Source organism: Pezoporus flaviventris, unplaced genomic scaffold (genome assembly GCF_033815535.1).
Source record: "Pezoporus flaviventris isolate CSIRO_AGI_PZ_B2104156 unplaced genomic scaffold, CSIRO_AGI_Pfla_v1 ptg000070l, whole genome shotgun sequence".
Taxonomy (NCBI): Eukaryota; Metazoa; Chordata; class Aves; order Psittaciformes; family Psittacidae; genus Pezoporus; species Pezoporus flaviventris.
The window spans coordinates 521233-542465 of record NW_026892618.1 but is presented as its reverse complement, the minus strand read 5'-3'; the positions used below and the strand labels follow the sequence as shown (position 1 = coordinate 542465).

The following is a 21233-nucleotide window of genomic DNA, read 5'->3' as shown; positions in this document are numbered from 1 at the left end:
AGAAGGAATCAAGAAGAGAGACAGGATTTAGAGAGAAGAGGCAGAAGATCTTGAATTTATTCTTACGAATAAAACCAAAATAAAATACCTGTTCTCTTTTGTAATAGTAGATAGTGATTGATAAGGCAGATGGAGTAGGATTCTTCACCTTGTTAAGGACACAACTGACAGAAAGGATGAAAGTTTTGGATATCATATGTGGCATAGGAAGAGTCAAGGGTGAGGATTAAGTGTCTCCCAGAAGAACTGAAGGCATACGAAGTTAGATGGGCTGGGATAGGGGTCATTGCATTTGACTTCAGACATGTGCAGTGTAGATATTTGCTTCTGAGCAAATATCAGCCTAGACTCCTTTTGTTGCTGAAAGAGAAGGACTTGCAAGGCACAGTTCCTCTTGCCTGTTTTGCATAGCTATTCTAGGATGACAAGCATTAGTTACCAGGAGTGTCTTTTTCTGTCATTGACTGAAAAGGGAGTCTAGGTAAGTAGGTCAGATACAAACTTCAGAATATAAAACAGGTATTGATGATTGATCAGGTATTGAAGATTAACTTACTGTGAAATATAAAAAAGAAAACTTTTACATTTGATATATGTGGATGCCAAACTTCTTTGCCCTCTCCCTCCCACTCCCAATAATTTTTCATATTCTAGATATTAATGAGTGTATCACTGGGACACACAGCTGTGGGATTGGACAAACCTGTGTCAATACGTTAGGATCCTTTCGCTGTCAGCGGGACACAAGCTGTGGAACTGGCTATGAACTAACAGATGACAGTCGTTGCAAAGGTACGCCCTGTGCAGAGAAGCTGAAATTTTTCAGACTTTGATAAAAAAATAAGTACATCATCATGTCATGCTCTTTTACTTTTGGTAATTAGGTGTGAGCCATAGTTACACAGGGGGACACAGGCAGTGCTAGTTCTTCTGGAACAGTAGTTTTCCACCTGTCGCCTTGCAGATACCAGATCACGCTGTCTGTGGACTACTACAGAGATTTCCAGGAGAGATAATTACATTTCTTTTACACTGGCAATTTGTGTTGTGCAATAGGAACTGGTCTGAGAGTGGAAACACTTGATTTTGAAGGCCCAGCACTCACACTGTACATGTTTTTCTGGAGTTTACTTCTGGCTAGCTCTAGTCCTGTCCTATGAATTAGTTTCTTGTTAGTGAGTGAAGTGTCTAAGTCCCGTTTCTGGACCATGTCTAATAGTTTAGTTTCACCTGAAAGAATCAAGTTTGCACACTTTGGAGTGTTAAATGAAGTGTGGCAAGTGGAGCGACATGGTGATTCAGTTTGAAAAGCTAGATGCATCATTTAAAAAAAAAGTAAGCTTTTATCCTCAGGAGGTTTAAATCTGTTACAAAGTGATCAATTTCTTAATCACAACATTTTTAAGGATTTAAAAATTAAAAAGAGTTACAAATACTGGTTTTGACTAGTTATTTTTGAACACGAGTGTAATAGTCTTGTTTGTTTGTTTGTTTGTTTTTCTTAAGAAATGACTGATTTCAAGTTGCATCTAGCTCGAAGTATGCTGTTACATGAATTCACAACTTCACCTGACTTTGCAGAAATTATTATTAAATTAGCAGCAGATTCCATTTGATGTGGAAAAGGTTTACACTATGGGAAAGTCTGTTCCCCCAGAGCCTAGAACTGTTTATAAACAGACAAATTTCATTCCACTGAGTAAATTAACTCAAGCAAAACTATGGGTGAGGTTATATTGTAGGAACTGGTCAGTGATGAATAATAGATGGACTAAAAAAAGCTTACTCCAATGAAAAACCTGCGCAATATACAGGCGATGTTTTTCAAAGTATCAGGGTTTAACTTTGATCCTTTTGAAGTAAAATTTCTACTGATTTGAATGACATCAGATTTAGGCCAGCAAATACCTTACCTGCAAGTATTAACTTTCTCTTCTAGAATAACAGGAGTACAGATAGTTAATTATGAATGCTATTAACGTTAGAAATTTCTTATCTGGAAAAGATCTGTTAAGAATGTTAATTATTGATGTTATAATAATAGTAATGAAAATAGAAAATTAATAATCTTTAGGTATGATTTTTAAATACCAAGCAAAATGACTGAGTTGTGCAACATAGAATTGTAGAATAATATAGTTAGGAAAAGACCTCTAAGATTATTGAGTCCAACCATTAACCTGCTGAATCCGATTTAATATTAATCCATCATAAACTTAAAATGGGCTCCACAATCATTATTTAAGTCTCACAAAGCTCAAGGGATAAGCAGTGGCATCTGCTGTTACGTCAACTGCATGAGTGGGAAAGCTGAGGCATCCTATTTGTGGAAAGTTTCTGTATTTTAATAGCTTTTGGAGATTTCACCCTATTGTTAGGTGTCAAACATTAAATTTTAGTTGCTTTTATGTGGATAGTGTTACATTCACTAGCCCTTGTCTTCATTATCTGAACCATATTTTATTCACAAATATTTAATGTCCATTCTGAACTGAAATATTAAACTGAAAATAGCATTTATGTGCATTTAAAAGCACAATAACACAAGGATATTGCAAGCCTTAATATGAATGAGAATCAAGGCCAATTAATTTGCTTATGAAAGAAATTAACATCTACATTGGATCTGAGGTAAAAATTTAAATTGCACTTGGACATATTATTAAATCTTGCGACTTAAGCTGAGCACACTGCTGAATCAAGGCTGAACACTGCTGAACATGATGCTTCATGTGCTCTATAATGATTTTGAATCATTTAGTTGTGAGAACTAAACTTGTAAAGCATAAGCACACAGACCCTCCCTATATGTAATGTTAATAATGAAATAATAAAAACATCTTAACTTACTCTATTTGGGTTTACTGTGATTCTGTTTGAGGTAGTAGGTCAGATTAATCTTGGGTCACTGCATTGAACTGCATGGAGGTACGCTGAGGGTAAATCTATTTGACGTTTTTAACTATGCCTTATGTTTCAAATGTGATGACAAAGCTTCTGTCAAACTCATGCTAACAATTTTTTTTTGTGATGTACCAGATATTGACGAATGTGAGACTGGTACTCATAACTGCCCCCCCGATTTTATCTGTCAGAATACTCCAGGATCTTTCCGTTGCCGACCCAAGCTACAGTGCATGAATGGGTTTATACAAGATGCGCTAGGCAACTGTATTGGTAAGATATTCTTATCTCAGTGAATACTTAAGCGTTGCTTATGAGTTAAGTGCAGTTTCAGCAAGTTCTGAGCTTCTCAAGTCATTCTTCGTGCGTGTATGCATTGCTCTATGTGTTTTTTCTGATACTTTAAAGGAAGGCTTGGTCTTACATGTAAGATTTACAGACAAAAATAATTTAAATAAAAGACTTAAGTACTAGATCTCTATTTTTAATGAGATTTGGTTACCTAAGGCACTTACCTACACTTGAACATTTTCCTGAAGTTTTTGGGTATTTTATCTGAAACAAAAAATCTGCAAGATGTTTTACCTCTATCCAAAAGGTTTTAACAAAAACTTAGTATAAAAAGCTGTAATTTATGACATCCTCTGTAACACACTTTGTTGATATTAGTATGCTTGGTTTTACAGTTACGTAGCTCTTTCTAGACCTGTCCTCCATTAGTTACAGCTTATCAAGAACCTCACTGTCTATGAGAATGATGGGCCAGTTGTGACACACTGGGGAACAGTTTTATTTTAAAGACTGATTGCAATCTGTCAAGTTAATGCCTTGTTTCCAAGACTCCTACAAAACAGAATTATAACGTTTATGTTAGTGGTTTCCAGCAGACTCTGAATGGAATTGTCTAATGTGACCTACAAATCTATCAGTTATTCCCTTGAGTAGTATTTTCAAGTCTCAACTTAACTTTGAATTCCCCCTTCGGCATAGCGTGTCTTGGACTTGTGGAACTGGCTGAGCGGCAGCAGCTGCCAAGTCTAGCTCATTGTCAGCCCCTTGTTCTCCTGACCATATCATACCCCGTAGTGCCGAAATCTGACACTGGAAACACTGAGACTGAAAACAAAATTGCAGCCTTTAAAATGAAGTGCTTGTGCACAGCAAACCCTTTGAAAAAGTGTATCTGCCATAGCTAGCATCAGGTCCACTGCAATGAGTAGTTAGTTTGCCTTCACAGATGTGCCAGTTTGCAGCCGCAAAAGTTATGTCTCCTAAAATGCATTTGCCCAAAATATATACCAAAACAATTTCAGAGGCTGATTCAAATGTGAATCAAATGCTACCCTATGTGGTACTGAAGGGAAAAAGTATGAAAACCTTCCTGTCTTTTCAGTGTCTTTGTAATTTGAAAGTTTTACACTTCAGTGAGCTGGGATAGGGTTGGCTCAAATGTTTCTCATTATACCAGATCGTGTTCTCCATGTCTGGCAGCCAACGTTTTGCAAGCTGGATGCTGTACTTAATACTACACCATGCCAACTAGAAAACAGTAGCTCTTCAACAGTTAACAGTACCATTGTGTAAAATTATGATAATATCCCAGTGAAACAGGAAAATTTTAGGTAAAGTATTTGCAGGAAGCTGGACACTGCTGAAGGTTATGGGATGCAAACCCAAACACTCACAAGCAGTGCTGCTCCTACAGACTCTCAGGTCTTAGTTACATTAACATTTCCAGATAGCCTCAGTATCTCCTGCAGCCACTGATTTCTGGCTCTGTAACTCTTTTCCCCCAAACTAATAGCACGTGCTAACCTTGTGTAACAATGGGTTCCTTACCATCTTGCCTGGATACACCACACAGGTTATACTCTAACACAGCTTAGTCTTATTACAGGCATACATTTGAGAGATGGAAGAGGGTTGCATAGTCTTGTAGTAACATAAATAAGCTATTCACATTTTTATGTGTTTACATGGACAACTTATCCTACGACAAAGTAATAGTTTATCTCTCTGGAAAAATAGAGTCAGCTACTACCTATATGAGCACATACTACCAAATAGCTCATTCACTGGGTGCCATAACCCACAGACTGCAGTGTAACTGGTTGAGCTGGTGAACTGATTTGTTGGTTATCTCTTCGTATTGTTTAGGGGAGACCTTCAAAGGCTTTTCAACAAATAAAAATTCTATACCCAATTTTCACTGCTTTTTAGTGGGATTTGGGCCTCTCATACCTCTCCTGATTTTCACCTTGGAAGCCTTATATCAGTGAAGCTAAATGACATTAATAGTTGTATTCTCCCATGGGTATAACTTCTAAAAAATCTGAGGAATTATGTAAGGAAAGCATCTTAACTTGAACATCTTCAGACAGCAGGTATTTACACTAACTTATTCTGCTCTTTTAGATATCAATGAATGCCTGAGCAACAACATGCCATGCCCAGCTGGACAGATATGTATTAACACTGATGGCTCATACACCTGCCAGCGAATGTCACCCAGCTGTGGCCGAGGTTATCATCTCAATGAAGATGGAACAAGATGCGTAGGTAAGTAACAGTTAGGAAGAAAACACAGTTTGAAGAAAATAAGTAAGTCTATCATTTATGTTTACCAGTTTCTTGAACTTTGGCCAAATTTTTCACATTCCCACAAACAGTTCTTGATCCAGTCCTTTCCCTCATGGAAGTCCTAACAAGTGAAGAATGACAAGTATCTACTTTCTGTCCTTCAAATAACTCATGAAACCCTATATTCTGAGAAGAGGAGAAATAATAATGACCCCCAAAGATATGTTATTGTCTGTGACTATATTAATGTATTGGAACAATGCTGTGTGGTCTTCTCAATACATAGAAGTATAACAGAAGGTCCACTTGATGTCTCATAGAAGCCATTTGAGTAGTGTTGAAAGGGATGTATTATATGACTTTTGGGTGGCTTTTAACTAAGGTCACTTTTGCAAAGTGAGGTATTTTTGCATGTGTTTTCAATTTTTGTAAATGGCTTATATCGAAGAACTGCAAGGAAAACAGAAATATTTAAACATGTTGCTCTTCTCTCAACTTCCATGCTCAGAAGAGTACTTTTAATCACTTCACTTGTTTTTTTAGATGTGGATGAGTGCTCATCCTCTAATCAGCCTTGTGGAGAAGGACATGTTTGTATAAATGCCCCAGGCAATTACCGTTGTGAGTGCAAAACTGGCTACTCTTTTGATGTCATCAGTAGAACTTGCATTGGTAAGTTGCACCTATCTACCTAAATAAATGCAGCCATGGCGTTTTAAAAAATGATCATGTGTAAAGAATGTTGCTGCTCTCTGCATAACCTCTTTCATCAGAATGCAAAATTGTCTACTATATTATTTGTCTAAATCTAATACCATATTAAAGAGCTGCTGATACTTCAAAGGAAGGTGTATTAGTATTGTCAGCATGTTATCTGCTATCCTATTAAAAGGTAAGATTATGAGAATGTGTGTAATTGCTTTCTGTGATATTTTTATATGCACCTACAGCAAAACATTCCTTTGGAAGATCAAAGCAACTATCTTCTTTATAGATCTAATTCAATTATGGATGGGGGTGCTTCTAAATGAAATTTAGATCTGGAAAATAAAAATCAAGCTTTTATGACCGCATTCTTGTCCAGACTACTACTGCAGTGAAGCCAGCCAATATACATCTTGACTTCTGTATATAATTGCAGATATCAATGAATGCAGACGCTACCCAGGCCGCCTTTGTGCTCACAAGTGTGAGAATACTCCTGGCTCTTATTACTGCACTTGCACCATGGGATTCAAACTTTCAGCTGATGGCAGGTCATGTGAAGGTACGGCTGTCATATGCTCTGGCTACACGGTGTGAGATACAACTTTTTGCTCTTTAGCTATTTCCGAATGATTTTAGCTTGGAGGACTACACTGGAATGGCATGAGAAATCAACCCAGTATGTTATCTCCAGTTACATGAATGCTGTTAATCAAGGCCACTGTAGCCCACAGTTCAAATACATTGCCCTTAGGCTGGATCACGCAGAGATGTGTGGGTCTCCATTTACTGCATTTTGAAGGGTGATCCAGCTAGGCTGGATTCAAGACCTTTAAAACCAGCCTTGCTTATATCTAGACAGAAAAATGCAAGTGTGGTCTTGAAGACTTCCTCCAAGCCATACACCTTGAATAGCACAGTGCAGATGAGCCTATACTGCGAGACCCTGGTGAGCATAATACACCGAAAGCCTCCTATTTCCAGCTTACTCAGTGACATGCATCCCATCCTTTTTTAATGAAACAAAAAGAAAATCGTCATCAAAACTTTTGTCTTATTCCTGTAATAGGAATGAAGAATACAGCAAGATGTTTGTGGTTCAGGTATATAATTTTGCATTTCAGATTTAAATGAGTGTGAGAGCAGCCCCTGTAGTCAAGAGTGTGCCAATGTGTATGGCTCTTATCAGTGTTACTGCCGCCGTGGATTTCAACTCAGTGACATAGACGGGATTTCATGTGAAGGTAAGTATCACTGTTTTGCAGATAGAAGATGAGTGACCATTTCTTATTCTAACCATAACGTACACGAACAATCACAGGTACCTGTAATTATTTCGTTTTAACATTTGACTCTCTTTGGTATTTTCCTGTGAAACTATGAAACCGTATTTAATGTCCTAGTTTAGAAATATTTCTGCTTGTGTGGTGTCAGTTTGTTGTTTACATTGATTTGTAGCTTGCGTAATTTTGTAACTTGTCAGAAATGTAGTGTTGGGTTTTGGTTTGGTTTGCTTTTTTTTCCTTAGGAACTAACAGAATTTTTAGTCTTCAAGTGAAGAGGCAAACACATATCTTGCCTATGTAATATATAATATTACTAGGTAGTATTTTATACATCCTCTTTTTGTGGCTGGTTCTGAGCTAATGTGTAAGTAGGTTCTCCTCAAATACAAGGAGTGGGTGTGACCTCCTGGACAAGATCCAGAATTTGGATTTAGGTCTACAGGACTTACTAGACAGTTAAGACCAAGGGCAGATCACCTCATCTCAATTTTGTTTTTGTAAGAACAAGGATAAAACTATTCCTCTCCCTTTTGTAAAGTACTGTGATATACATCACTGTGAAGTGCTTTGCTCTTATGCATTTAGTTTACTTCTTGAGCCCTTATATTGCTTTTAATTTTCTTCACACTTCCATTTATTCCTGACAGCCTTATATTGACTAGAGTCACATCTATCTGATTATCTTTCTCCTTGCCCAGCAATTAAAATAATGAACTTGCTTTCGAAGCTTGCAGGGGGAACACTGTACATGTGCACTTGGTTGAAGGTCATGAATCCATAATAGTTTTCTTTTTACAGATATTGATGAATGTGCATTACCTACTGGAGGGCACATCTGTTCCTATCGATGTGTTAATATTCCTGGGAGCTTTCAATGTACTTGTCCCTCCACTGGCTACAGGTTGGCCCCCAATGCACGCAACTGCCAAGGTGAGTTTAGTAACTGCAGGAAGACCTAATTGGCTTGTGGACTTCTGAAAAGTCAGTTGAGTTTTTGTGTTTAAAAAGTTGTCTTTACCTACAACATTATCAGTAAAGCAGTAAACATCAGCTTGAAATCTCAAGAAAACAATATTTTATAATAAATATACTGGAAGTTTCTGTTGTAAACTATACAATGAATTAGAAATGCTTTTTATAATATTATTAATTATAAAATATTCTGGAGATTAAGGTTCCCACTGTGAATGCTATGAAAAGTTCATACACTTTGTTACAGTTCAGCCATTAAAAGAAAGTATCATGTTGTAAGCATTTCAGCAAATATTTAGGTCTTGTCCACTTAGTGGCACTGCTGCTCTTCCTTTTCCTGTTCTTGCCTGTTGTTTGGGCTAGTTTTCTTCTTTTTTGTTATTCTGCCCTCTTCTTCCAATCCTGCACTAATGTTTAATTGCACCCCATGTTTTCTAGTACCTGATGTGATACTTTCATCACCTGACACCTGCAGGTGTAGAGGAAAGAAGAGGAAAAGCATGTGTTTAATTCACCTTTTCCCTTTGCAGATATTGATGAGTGTGTTGCAGAAAGCCATAACTGCTCTTTCAATGAGACCTGCTTTAACATCCAGGGGGGCTTTCGCTGTCTGTCTTTGGAATGTCCAGAAAATTACCGCAAGTCAGGAGATACGTAAGTACTTTCTTCTTCAAGGTTGAACAATTTTTTGGTGATGTGATCTCTCATGCCACTCCCAACTGAATACAGAAGATGTATACATACAAATATGTATTTTGTTGGTAGGCCTACCCTATATTTTGCAAACACAGAATTGGTCCCTTTCTCACGTTCCTGTTTGAGTCTAAGAAAAAGGTATCCCCTTAAAAAAGGCCAAGTGCCAGTGGTTTGCATTGTGATGATATCTAGAGCCATGAGCAGATGTTCTCTTTCTGGCTACCTTGCAGGCAACCTGTTTGGAGGGTGATACTCAGCTTCAGATTGTGACTCCTATTCTCTTTCACATGTAGTCCTTCTTTACTATTACACTATTTCACTAGCACACAGTGAAAGAGTTCTTTTTAGGTCCCTCTCTGAAATCTTACAGGTGCTGTTGCAAAGTATTGTAAGAATGTCTTATTTTTAGTACCATTTAGCTCTGCTAAAAAGGCTGGAAACCCTAGGAAGGGTGGTATGTTAGGTTCAGCTCATGTTTTTGTCCCTTAACCTACCTCAAAGAAATTCTATGTATTCTGCTGTTGAAAATACGCGACAGCTTTGGGAGGAGGCACAGCTGGCAGCTCATTTATACTTATCAAATGGTGCTAAGTTGAGAAGTTGTTTCAAAATTTCAGTCTTGTAGCTAGAGTTTATGCTGATGAAGATAGCTGCTTTTCCTCCCACCCTGTGGCTTCATGGCCACCCTTTATGGCCACCCTGTACTACAGCAATTCTTCCAAGGGTTGCTCCATGGTCCCCCACATGTGGCCCATGTCGAGGTAAGTGTTTCCTCCACCAGCTAGGGAGGAAAGCTGATAAATCACATTTGTCACCAGCTTGCTATTGCTTTTCACAGTCAGTGTTCATATACCCACCATCTTTTAGATAAAATCAAGTGCTCTGTGGCAACCCTGTAGAATGAAGCTAATTCTGATCATCAGAGGGACTTTGCGGGGATTAGTTAGTTTCCATTTAAACTTAATCTGTGAAATGCCATAGAAGTGTCAAAACAGGTGTATTTGATCAGAACGCTATAGAGTGAGTTCATGGTGTAAACCCAGATATTTATAAAATATGCTTGTATTTTTACAAGTGTTAATAGTAATTGAATTTTAGATCAGTTTGTCACATCACTAAACAAGCCATGCCTTGTGATGCAGATGTTCTCTTTATTTGTAATATTGTATGTTCATTTGAATTCTAATTCAAAAAAAGTCATTTACAATGGGCTACTAAGCAGAATTAGCAAATTTCTACTCTTATGGACATCCTTGAGTTACAAAGTTCGGTTTATAAAACATGCATCATACACACACATTCCATTTCATCTTCTATCTGATCTATATTTTTACGCATATGTTGAAATTAATGGCTATTTGAGATGTTAAGGCTGTTTTGGGGAAGTAGTAGAATGCATGAATTGTTTTTCTGTGTCTGAGTTTTTGGGGCCCTGTAACGGCTTACTCTGCCAAACTCAAACAGACTCATAGGGAGAGGTTCTTCTGATGTGCTAGGGCTATAATTAGGCTATGAGTCAAACGCAAACCCCATAGCTGCTCAGTGAATTTCTAATTACTTTAATTCCTTGAGTTACTATCTTGTTGGATTTATTAGGTTTTTCCCTCTCAACAGTTAAAGACAGTTACTAAATTTGTTGTAAAAAATGCGTTTGCATAAACCAAAGAGAATATGAGTTCATTATCTTTATTGCAAAATGTTCAAGTTAGTTCAACGGGGAGATGGGTACGCTCACGCTTAGCCAGTATACGAGTATTATACCAACATGGTATAAATTTAAACACTGTTAAACTTAAACATGGGTTTAAACTTAAACAGGGAAAGTTTAGTTTAGGTATAAGGAAGAACTTCTTTACTGTGAGAGTGCTGAGGCACTGGAACAGGCTGCCCAAAGAAGTGGTGAATGCTCCATCTCTGTCAGGGGTCAAGGCCAGGTTGGACAGAGGCCTGGGCGACATGGTCTAGTGTGAGGCATCCCTGCCCATGGCATGGGGCTTGGAACTTGATGATATGAAGGTCCTTTCCCGCCCAAACCATTTATGATCCTATGATTCTATGCTGGAATCAGGGTTTATGTATTGTGTTACCTTGTGCCCACTGAGGAATGGTTTGATAAGGCAGCTCTTTAGCACCTTTCTAACATCCAGATGAATATACATATCTTGAATTTATTTTTTTTTCTTTTTTGGCATATATAACCCACCATAGCTGATAGAGAGCACATCTTCAATAGGTTTTGCATGATAATGACATTAAATCACTTTTTTACCCAATCTTGTGCCAGGATTCTGAAATCAAAATAGTTGGCTTCTTATAGCATCGTATCTAACACAGATACTATTTCCCTCTCCTTTTTATTCAAAACACATTCCAGTTTCACCAACTTGGCACATCATAAGAAAGACAGCACATATTCCATTCCATCCAGTTGGCACCTCATAGGATTTTTTACCCTATTCTTCAATATTTTCTTTGGAACAGCTATCATTTAATATGCCTCAGTCTTACAAATCCAAGTTTGTTCATCCTTATTTTTCCTGAAAACTCTTATATAGAGAAAACAGTCCTCAGTGATCCAGAAGTTTTCTTACCTGATACCCTTAAAGCAGAGATTTTTGCATGGTGGCTGTTGCAGTGGTGATTGTCTTCAGGTGAAGAATTGCAGAATCATCCTATGTCAAAGGCTGAAAGCTCAGGATGCTGTATAGATACACTGAGCTTCAGGAGGAAACAGCCTGTGTAACCTTCCCCAGAGGCCAGCAAAGTGCCTGGCATGGCCTGATTCTTAGTGGTAACGATTTTATTGAAGGACTTAACTCTTTTGCTTAAATTCTGCTTTTTTTTCTGCCTTGATCAGCCTTTAGGCTTGGTGTTTTTCCAAGGATAATTAAGATCTACTCACAATAGAACTTAACTTGCTCTACTGCCTTGCCAAACACTTTTTGTTTTCGAATTGCATAACAATTAAATTCTCTTTATGCGACACTGAAGTCTAACATTTATAATATTTAAGCCAAGAAAAATAGTAGAAAAGATAAAGAAGTGGTTATGGCGGCGTGTCAGAAATGTGTGCTGCACTGAGCCAGATTGGGAAATATCTTTATATTCTAGACATGTCTGCATATTATTAAGATTACCTGACACTTTTCATTATTAGGACCTGTTTTTAACTGCTTAGAATTTTTCCAGAATGTAACCAATGGCTAAAATTTTACATGCTAAGTGTCTGGTTTGAACTCGAGCTTTGGCAAATTTCGGCAAAAGCAGTTCACTCATTTCCAAGAACAAGCGTAGAGAACAATACGTTGTTTTGTTCATCTAAGAAAAAAAGCAACAAGCAGTTGTCCTCTGATTTAGCAGATCGAGCTTCTGTCTCTTCTATGGCTTGAAAACTCCTTGAGACTTTCCAGCTCCAGACAGAAGGTACATGCAAGGTTGTCCATCCTGTCTGCTGTACTGCTGAATACTGTATTCCTGTGTCAGCCTGAAGTGGAACTCCAGATTCTCCTCTGCTTAAGAAATGTCTGTGAAAACCAGCTATCGGCTGGTTTCATTCCCTTTAAGTTTTAGTGTAAGACAAAATCCCCCTTCTCTACATAGCTGCTCTATTAACATCAATGTAGGGATCCATGATGTGGTGATGCAGCCTGGCTGGTAGCTCACCTGAGCCTCAAGGTGTGGTGCAACCTACTGAAAAGGAATATACAGGCCAACAATAGCAGGAGCGAAGGCCATTGTAATGGATTATATTCTAGGAGGTCTGGAAGGTTATTACAGCTCTGGAAATCCATAGGGTTGAATTTCAGAGATATGTAGTGTACAGTTTAGTAATAAGGCTTGCTTAGTTGTTCAGCACGTTGAAATGTTTTCCATATATGAAGTAAATTACAAAGTCATAAATCCTGCTAGTAAAAAGTTATTGTCTCTTCAGCACATGAGGAGTTGTCGCATGCCACTCAACTCTTTTGGGCATAAAGGAGTAAAAATAAGGCTCAGAAATCAACAGGAGGGAAGGCAGAAAATATTTTCTCCTCATTTCTGCATTAGGAGATGTATTCATTATCTAAAATGGAATCTCTCTAGTTCTGATAGTTTTATTTTCCTGTATGAGTAACCAGTGTTTTGTATATGAAACTCACACTATGAGAAATTGTTCAAAACCAGTACTTCAGCCACAAAATCAAATGTAGGAGAACAGAGTAGTGAGTGAGCTAAAATAATCAGGAACAAATTCAGGAAAAAGTGTTTAGCAGCAGCATGTGCTTATTTTTCTAGCTCATGTGCCTAATTGCAAACATTTGCAAAGATGCATATAATCCCTCCTCACTGCAAAGCAGAGCGTGTTTTACTTGGGCCCTGAGTTGGGTTTCTCTGGTAGCATCTTGCTGCCTCCGCAGCACTCCCCTTCTCTCGCTGGGTCCCCTGTGCTCTCTCCCACAGCGACACGGCGTGGTGGCCGGGTAAGGTGGCTGCACGGCCAGCTCATCCGTCCTGAGATGACGCAGAGCTGGAGCAGCATCCCGAATCTTGGGCTGCTTACTCACTAGTGGTAGGCTGTTGGATTCCCTTGCCTTATGATTTTCGTCTGCCCACTGAAGGGAAGTATTTAAATAAGGTCTAAAGAGTACACCGGGATTTAAATGCTCGTTGCTTATTGCCTTTGGTGCATGACTCTAGGATGAACTCTGGCTCTTGAAAGCAGTAGTATTTGCTCTCTCTCCTTTGTGGTTATTTGGTGAAACAATTAGTGAATAGTAACTAAACCTATAGTGAAGTGTGTAGTGTGTAGTGTGCACCACCAAAGAATATGATAAAAGGTAATGAATTCTTAATAATTCTAGCTTCTAGCTGCAGGCACATCTGTCTCCACAAATGAATCAGGAAAATGTCCTGATTGAGAAAGTTGTTATTAGGAAACTGGAAGCTTTAGGGTTCTGTTCTCTTAAAAAATCTAGCTATTATTATAAAACGTATTTTATTTATAAAAGAATAAATCAGGGCATTTTTATGAGCATGTAAATGCTCATGAGCAGGTACATGATTCCAAAAAGATTTACATGAAGAAAACATTTTCAACTAAGAAATTAACTGTCTTGACTTGTTTCATGATTTCAGCAAAACCAAGTAATTCCTCTTAGTGGAGTTATTGATGACATTTCACAAAAGAACGCAGAACTTGCTATACCTGAAAATATTCCGGGAGTATCCACACCTAATTAGCTGGTCATCCTGTGAAGACTTGTGCATGCTCTTTACACAGATGAACAAAATTAAGAATGCATTTAAGTCTTCAAAGAATTGCTTTGTACTTTCATTTGCAAGTGGTATTAAAAGAAAATATAGAACACATTAACTGAAGAACTGAGGGTGCTTTTAACTACTCTTCTTAAAAGTGCTTATTTTGCATATAATGAAAAGTTCCTGGAATTCAGGTCACGATGTATTGGCAACAAAGTGGGGTTTGCTTATGAGCTACAGTTCTGTTGATACCAGATACTCCTGATAGGAGCTCAATTTCATATGTCAAAACAAAACGAGTGAAATGGGCACTCGCATGTCCTTGAGGTAGTAAGAAGCAAGCCAGGCTTTCATGCTGGAGCATTTGTTAGTAAAGGAGTGAGTAAATAGTTTAGGTTCTAAAGCCTCAGCCTGTGAACTTGATATTGCTTTTGAGTGGAGAGGCTCTCGTACATAATGTAATTGAGTCATAGCTGTGCATGAGCAAGTTTGGAGCTAAATGCACAATCTCATCATCCCCAAATTTTGCAAAGTCAATATCCAAGTGAGATCATCGTGTCTATCTCTACTTCTGTGCACCTGTCTTGAGAGGGTGTTCACCACAACTTGAACGTGGTGCTGGGCATCTTTAATCTGAAATTCATATAAACTCTCCTTGTATGCAATTCTTCAAACACTTCTCAAACCCATCAGGTATCATGACATGTCAGATCTCCATTAATGTGCTGGTAGACTATAACATTCTTTAATAGCAGTGACTTTCATGCTCATACCTGTCTGTGCCACAGTCTGCTGGATAAACTTCACAGTTCTCAGTAACAGAAAGAGAGGAGATTGCTCTCTCCATGCAAATCGTAATTTCTGGTGCTGATGTTCATTGTTCACTTTCAGCCTGTATGGGAGATTTCTTCTTAGTCCTCTTGACTTTTTCACTGTAATATAATGCCTCGTGATAAGGGAAACAAGCAGCAAAGGGCAACTTTCTTACCAGCATCATGGTGGAGACATCAGGCTGTTGGATCTTGCTTTCAGTGTTTTCCTAGATGGGTGTTAAGACTGACTCATGTTGGCTGTCCTGGTAGCACAGAGGAATACTGTGCCAAATCAAGAGGAGTAAAGTTTTCCTTCAAAGTCAATAAAACTTAGCATACAGGCAGTGTTGGAAATAAGTTTTATATTCCTCTGTATGCTGTCAGATGATGAACATACGTAGTGCAGTATCTAAAGTGCCTCTTCTCCCTCAGAAGGGCTGACTCTTTATATATTTGTGGTTTTCAGAATACTTTGCTCAGTTTTCAAATCCAGCCAGACATGCCAAGTAGGACACAGTCAACTCAGTAACCACTTAGGATCTCTTTCTTTATTTAATATTATGTCCAATCAACAAAAGAATAAAACTGAGGGAGGGGAGAGACAGCATTCTTCCTGGGAAGAGCTTAGCTGATCTAGATGCAAATAAACTGTCACTTGCACTGAGGTGCCAGACTCAGTCCATCTGTGTGTGCAAAGAAAGGGCAGCACTTCTGAAAATGGCAATGCTCCTCCAAAAGCACCTGCTACAGAAAACTTCGTCTTTATTTAATAAATGCCCATTTGCAGTAAGAGTGAGGTGCCAGGGTGAAGAATGGATACAATATGCAAATCAAGATACCTTTTCCCATCCCCACTGCCCTTGCTCTCCTATCACGCTTGCTAAATGTACGCTAATCTTCCTCTTGTCTTGTGTTCTCACTTTTCTTGCAGTCGCTGTGAGCGCTTGCCTTGTAATGAAAATAAGGAGTGCCAGAGCCTGCCTCTGAGAATAACCTACTATCACCTCTCTTTTCCTACCAACATTCAAGTACCCACCGACATTTTCCGCATGGGCCCTTCCAATGCTGTCCCTGGGGATAAAATTCTGCTGTCCATCATCAGCGGGAACCAGGAGGGGTTTTTCACCACAAAAAAAGTGAACAACCACAGTGGCATTGTGGTCATGCAGCGGCAAATCGCAGAGCCCAGAGACCTTCTTCTGACAATTCAAATGCAACTTTTCCGCCATGGAACTGTCAACACATTTATTGCCAAACTTTTTATCTTTGTCTCTGCACAGCTTTGATCCCTATCTTACAGGCATCATTGGCTACCTTTTCTCTTTTAAAAGTAGCTTTTATTTCCCAGTTTTAATAAAGTTTTAGTTCATCTGTTGCATGCTGCACTTGCATTTTATTTGCCATCATCATTACAGTTCTCCACTTTCCCCCATAACTGAACGTCTCAATTTAGGGAGGTTCTTACATGTACTCTGTGTCATTATAAAAAGCAGAAACAGGTGTCCAAGAGCTTATTGCCTGAGTATACTGAGGACTGAAAACAATTCATTTACTTCACACAGTAATGGAGTTGGTTTCATTTGATGATACAAAGCTGCATATGTTTAGGTCTAAATTTTTTAAATAAAATAGGTATATAATTTGACCTGTCTCAACTGAGACATCTTTAGAGAGTTTTGTCACTTCAGGGGCAAATTTCTGTGCATTTTCTGAAAATCTATTAAAAGCGTGTAACTTAGACCCTTAGGACCTCATGGTGCCCCAACACACAGGTGGCTTTGAAAATGGGGACCCACATTTTCAAGCTGCACTAGTTATCATTGCTCTGTTGTAGCCAGTGAGCTTGTGCTGATTTCCATCAGGTACAGATCCCAGTTCTAACTTTTAAAGATGGTACAAAAGAGAATCTCTTCTAAAGAACATTTATTTTTGAGATTTTTCATCTTCTTTTCTGTGGAATTTCCACTGAACTGAAAATCTAATGATGGGAAAACCGCAGTTCCTAACAGCATTCAGCTACTAGCAGAGAGCTCTTTTCTATTTCACAGGCAATATCCTGAGATGTGTCTATAGGAATATTTGAAAAAGATATTTAGTTGGTCTCTCTCCAACTTCCATATCAAAGCTGATAAATATTTAATTTTAAAGACTTTACCCACTACCAAAAAAATCCCAGCCAAACCCTAGCACCCCTAAAAGATAAGCCAGAACTCCGATATCCAAATCTTTCTTCCTTTACTTCTACAAGTTTCTTCACTCACCTCTATGCAATCAAGAAAAATGTAGAAAATACAACTGGAATTTCTTCAGAGTTCTTCTGTTTTGTGAGCTGGAAAAGGATTTATTTTACTCTTCAGTCTTTGTATTGATAAATATTAAAAGCTCAGTCCCAGAGGTATGATCTAAAAATCAGTGTTCTTTACACAATCCTAGGCTCAGATATCTCTGCCACCTGGTACATAAGCAGAATAGTCGTCCATAGATGAAGAATAATCCACATGAATGCACAAACAAAAAAAAAAAAAAAGAATGCTTCACCAAATAAATGCAGAAGACACAAGAAAGGTACAAGGTTAGAAACTGCAAACATTCTAAGCCAAGATCACAAGCCTTAATCACCTGAACACAAGGAATTACTCTATTAGCTGTAAGCTGCAGGCTCTTGGGCTTATCATCAGCCAAGGACTAGATTGGGGCATGATTGCAGCACTCTGCCAGAGTATTACATGTTCCCTAAGGCAAAGTTTATCCCAGCTGGCTGACAGGAGTTCAAGTCTCATGAGGAATGCCAATGTTTAATAAGTCTGTTGACACATACTTATAAAGCTGCCAGAAGCTGCCAGTGGGGATAGAGTCCCAGTTTTAAATATTGAAAGCACAAGCCCATGCTGCTTGAACTAATGGGATTTCTTACTGCCACAGAAGATGCTCGTATATAAATGCCTTCTGGCTACCAGTTCATTATGAGGCTGTAATTAAGTAAGATAAAGATTCAAAAATAAACTTAATTTTTGCAAGCGTTAATATATATTTGTTTGGCAGGACAAGAAGGCAGTGTGAGAATTTGGCCCTCAGTATTGTAAAATGTTACTAGATTAATTGCATTCAGCAAGTAATTTAAGAACATGGAGCTCAGATTCTCCTGTATTAGACGCTTTAATGCTGCAATGTGGCTGGAACATTCAAGAACATGTATGAAATTATGTAGTGCCATTTTTGTGCATGGTTCTTTCCAAATGGAAATGAAGTCACAGTTCCTGAACCAAAGAACTTACTAATTGAATCTAAGAGAGAATATGAAAATAAATTACACCAGGACCCAAGAAGAAATGAAAAATGATATTCGGGAAAAGATTATTTGCAAAATAATCAGAGCAGCTGAGCTGTTTCTTAACTTTTTTCTCTTTTAAATGAAAAAGGTCTCAAAGAGGCACCAGGTCCAGAGCTGCAATTTTTGTTAGAGGGGAAAACTTGAAGGAAAGATTTGAATAAAGACATTTCTCAGCACTTAGGAAGAAACTTTTGTCCCTCACTGTCCCTACTACAGAAGGACATGAGCAGAAATGAAAACATCAGTTAATCAGAAGATCAAATGTAAAGATGATGTGTAAGGATAAAATTAAAAAGTATTTTAAGATCAGAGCACATCGTTAATAACAAATAACAGGATTTTAAATAGATGCTAGTTGTCAAAGAAGTTACTGCAGGAGTTGTCTAAAAATGGGATGTTGAAGCAGTGAAAGAACAAAGTGTTATTTTGGATATGCTGAAGCAATTAGCAGGGATATCAAAAGAAAGGTGATAAGAAAATGAATATTTGGGCAGGAGAAAATGAAAGCATAAACTCAAATTTAGTAGTATGGACAAAGCATGCAAGAAAGAAAAAAGTTGTGGGATCTATAAGAAGGGAGAAAAATGGTGCAAAAAAAGAGAGCTGGCAATCATTTGTCTGTAACTTGTATGGTTACAAGCTGCATTGGTCTAGAAACCAGTTTTAGTTAAGAACTAACACAAATCACTTGTGATCATTGTGATCCTCAGTTTCTGTATGCAGGGTACCTAATTCCTGTCAGAATGATTTACTCCAGTGAATCAAAAGTGAGAATTATGAATGCAAGTCTTAGCACTTCATCTTAAATTCCTGGCCTCTTGGATGAGAATTTCAGAAATGTTTCTATTTGCCCAATTCTGTTCCAGCTGAAGTCAACAGTAAAGCTCCTTTTTCTTTCTAGGAAGGAGCAAAGGCAGACCAATGTTGAGTGCTTCAGACACTCCCACCAGTGTTTCTGCATATATATCCTATTATCTAAATGCAGCTATGAAAATGTAGGATGCTGTATGTATTGTACCAGTAGTACTTCATTAGTAATAACGTTCCAATGTGAGTTATGCAAGTTACTGTTTATTGGTGTCCCTAAAATCATTAGAGGATGCTATAGCTATTATTTGCATTATGTAATGCGAAGAGAAAAAAAAAATTAAAGAACTTTTCCAGCATTTTTAAACATGTTGCTGGAAGTAAAACCAGTCTGACTTGGCTCTTGTGACCCCAGCTCAGCAGGATCCTGAGGAAAGATGCAGTGTTTGTTTGCATGGCTGTATAGATGTAAATGTCTGCTAAACTCCTCTGTATGCAGCCAGGGAAAAAAAGAAAAAAAGAAAAAAGGGGAGAGGGAAACAAACATGAATGATGCACATTTTGCTTCAATTCTATTTATTATGTATTTTGAAATAGACTATATTATGCTGGAGCTAGCCTGTGTAATTTAGCTGATCTTTATTTCACAGACATGAGGGTCAGCTAGCTGGAAGTCCTTTCTTAATTTGGCAGCTGGGGTTTAAGGGGGTGGAATCTGTTGCTGTAGATCAGACTATTATGTCCATATATCCATAATTAATTTGTTCTGAAACGACCAGCATGAAGCATTTCAGCAGAAAGCTGTATTCTGTTCTCTGTGAGGTGTCTAGGAAATGACAAAATTTTGTACCCAGGTAACAGTGGGAAGTAAAAGGTCTCTCCTGGCCTCCATCTCCTGGCCAGTCTCAAAACATCAACTACAGAGTGAAAAATCAGAAGCCAGGCTCAGCTGGTGTAAATTAAGGCAGCTTCATTGCCTTCCTGTGGACTATGTCCATTCACATCTGTTAAAGCATAATTTCCTTAATGTTGATTCATGTTTTCTCTTTTATCTTTATTTTAGCTTCATGCAATATCAGCTTGTTTGGTTTTGTTTTCTTTGGTGAGCAAATGTGGGTAGCATGTAATAAGAAGTCACTGATGTATTTGGTATTAACAGAGCCGTAAAGTTCCTTTGAACATCTGAAAAAAGATGGCTTGTAGATGTGGACTTGGGCAACACATTTTGAAAAGAGCAAGATCCATTTATTTCTAGAGGTATCTGGCAAACTAAAGCTTCCATTTTTGTTTCCCTTTTACTCAGCGAATTTTTATTCCTTTTAATCTTTGAATTCCCCCCCCCCCTCTGACACTGCAGTCTTTTCTTTTTTCCACTTAGAAATATGAAGAAATGGGCAGGTCAAAGTTGAGATCATTTGTGGGGCTTAGTCACATTGTAAGTCCGAGCATAGCCCTTTCATCTCTCATGAACACAGACTGGGTATTGTGTGAAGTTCTTGAACTGTAAGTGACTTTAGATTCACTCTAGTGGACAAGGGTGAGAAGTCACCATTTAACTTTTAATAGACTTTCAGGGACGAATGAGCAGCTGGTTGAGATCGAATATGAAATGACCCTTACCGTTTCCCCAAACTCAGAATTCAATCTTTGAGGTTTTAAATAATGTGGTTAACTTTTTTCCTCTCCCAGTTTCCATTCCTGTTTTCTCAGTTTAAATGGAAAGGGGCATGTGAAAAAAATAAATTAAAAAAAAACAACAAAAAAACTTCAGAGAGGCTTTTCTGGCTCGTTTTGCACTGAAAATCGTGAAAGAAAGTTGGTTCTTCAGATTTCCAGAGTGGGAATTGTTTCTTGTTTATATGGCTGATATCACATGGAGTGCAAAAAAGGCTTGTGCAAATA

At 38.1% G+C, this 21233-nt stretch overlaps 1 protein-coding gene across 2 annotated transcripts in view; it reads left to right on the top strand.

The window, feature by feature from the left end:
* The window catches only part of FBLN1 (fibulin 1), an 81290-nt gene that overhangs the window by 34547 nt on the left and 25510 nt on the right, over positions 1 to 21233 (top strand). The window contains exons 7-15 of one of the 2 annotated variants that reach the window (XM_061472025.1): positions 655 to 792; positions 3040 to 3177; positions 5320 to 5463; positions 6028 to 6156; positions 6626 to 6751; positions 7314 to 7433; positions 8274 to 8405; positions 8978 to 9101; positions 16125 to 16571. In XM_061472025.1, the coding sequence (XP_061328009.1) occupies positions 655 to 792; positions 3040 to 3177; positions 5320 to 5463; positions 6028 to 6156; positions 6626 to 6751; positions 7314 to 7433; positions 8274 to 8405; positions 8978 to 9101; positions 16125 to 16479 (1406 nt within the window). In that variant the 3' untranslated portion in view covers positions 16480 to 16571. Of the gene's footprint in view, positions 1 to 654; positions 793 to 3039; positions 3178 to 5319; positions 5464 to 6027; positions 6157 to 6625; positions 6752 to 7313; positions 7434 to 8273; positions 8406 to 8977; positions 9102 to 16124; positions 16572 to 21233 lie in introns of those variants that run through there. The other variant, XM_061472024.1, reaches the window with a different exon arrangement.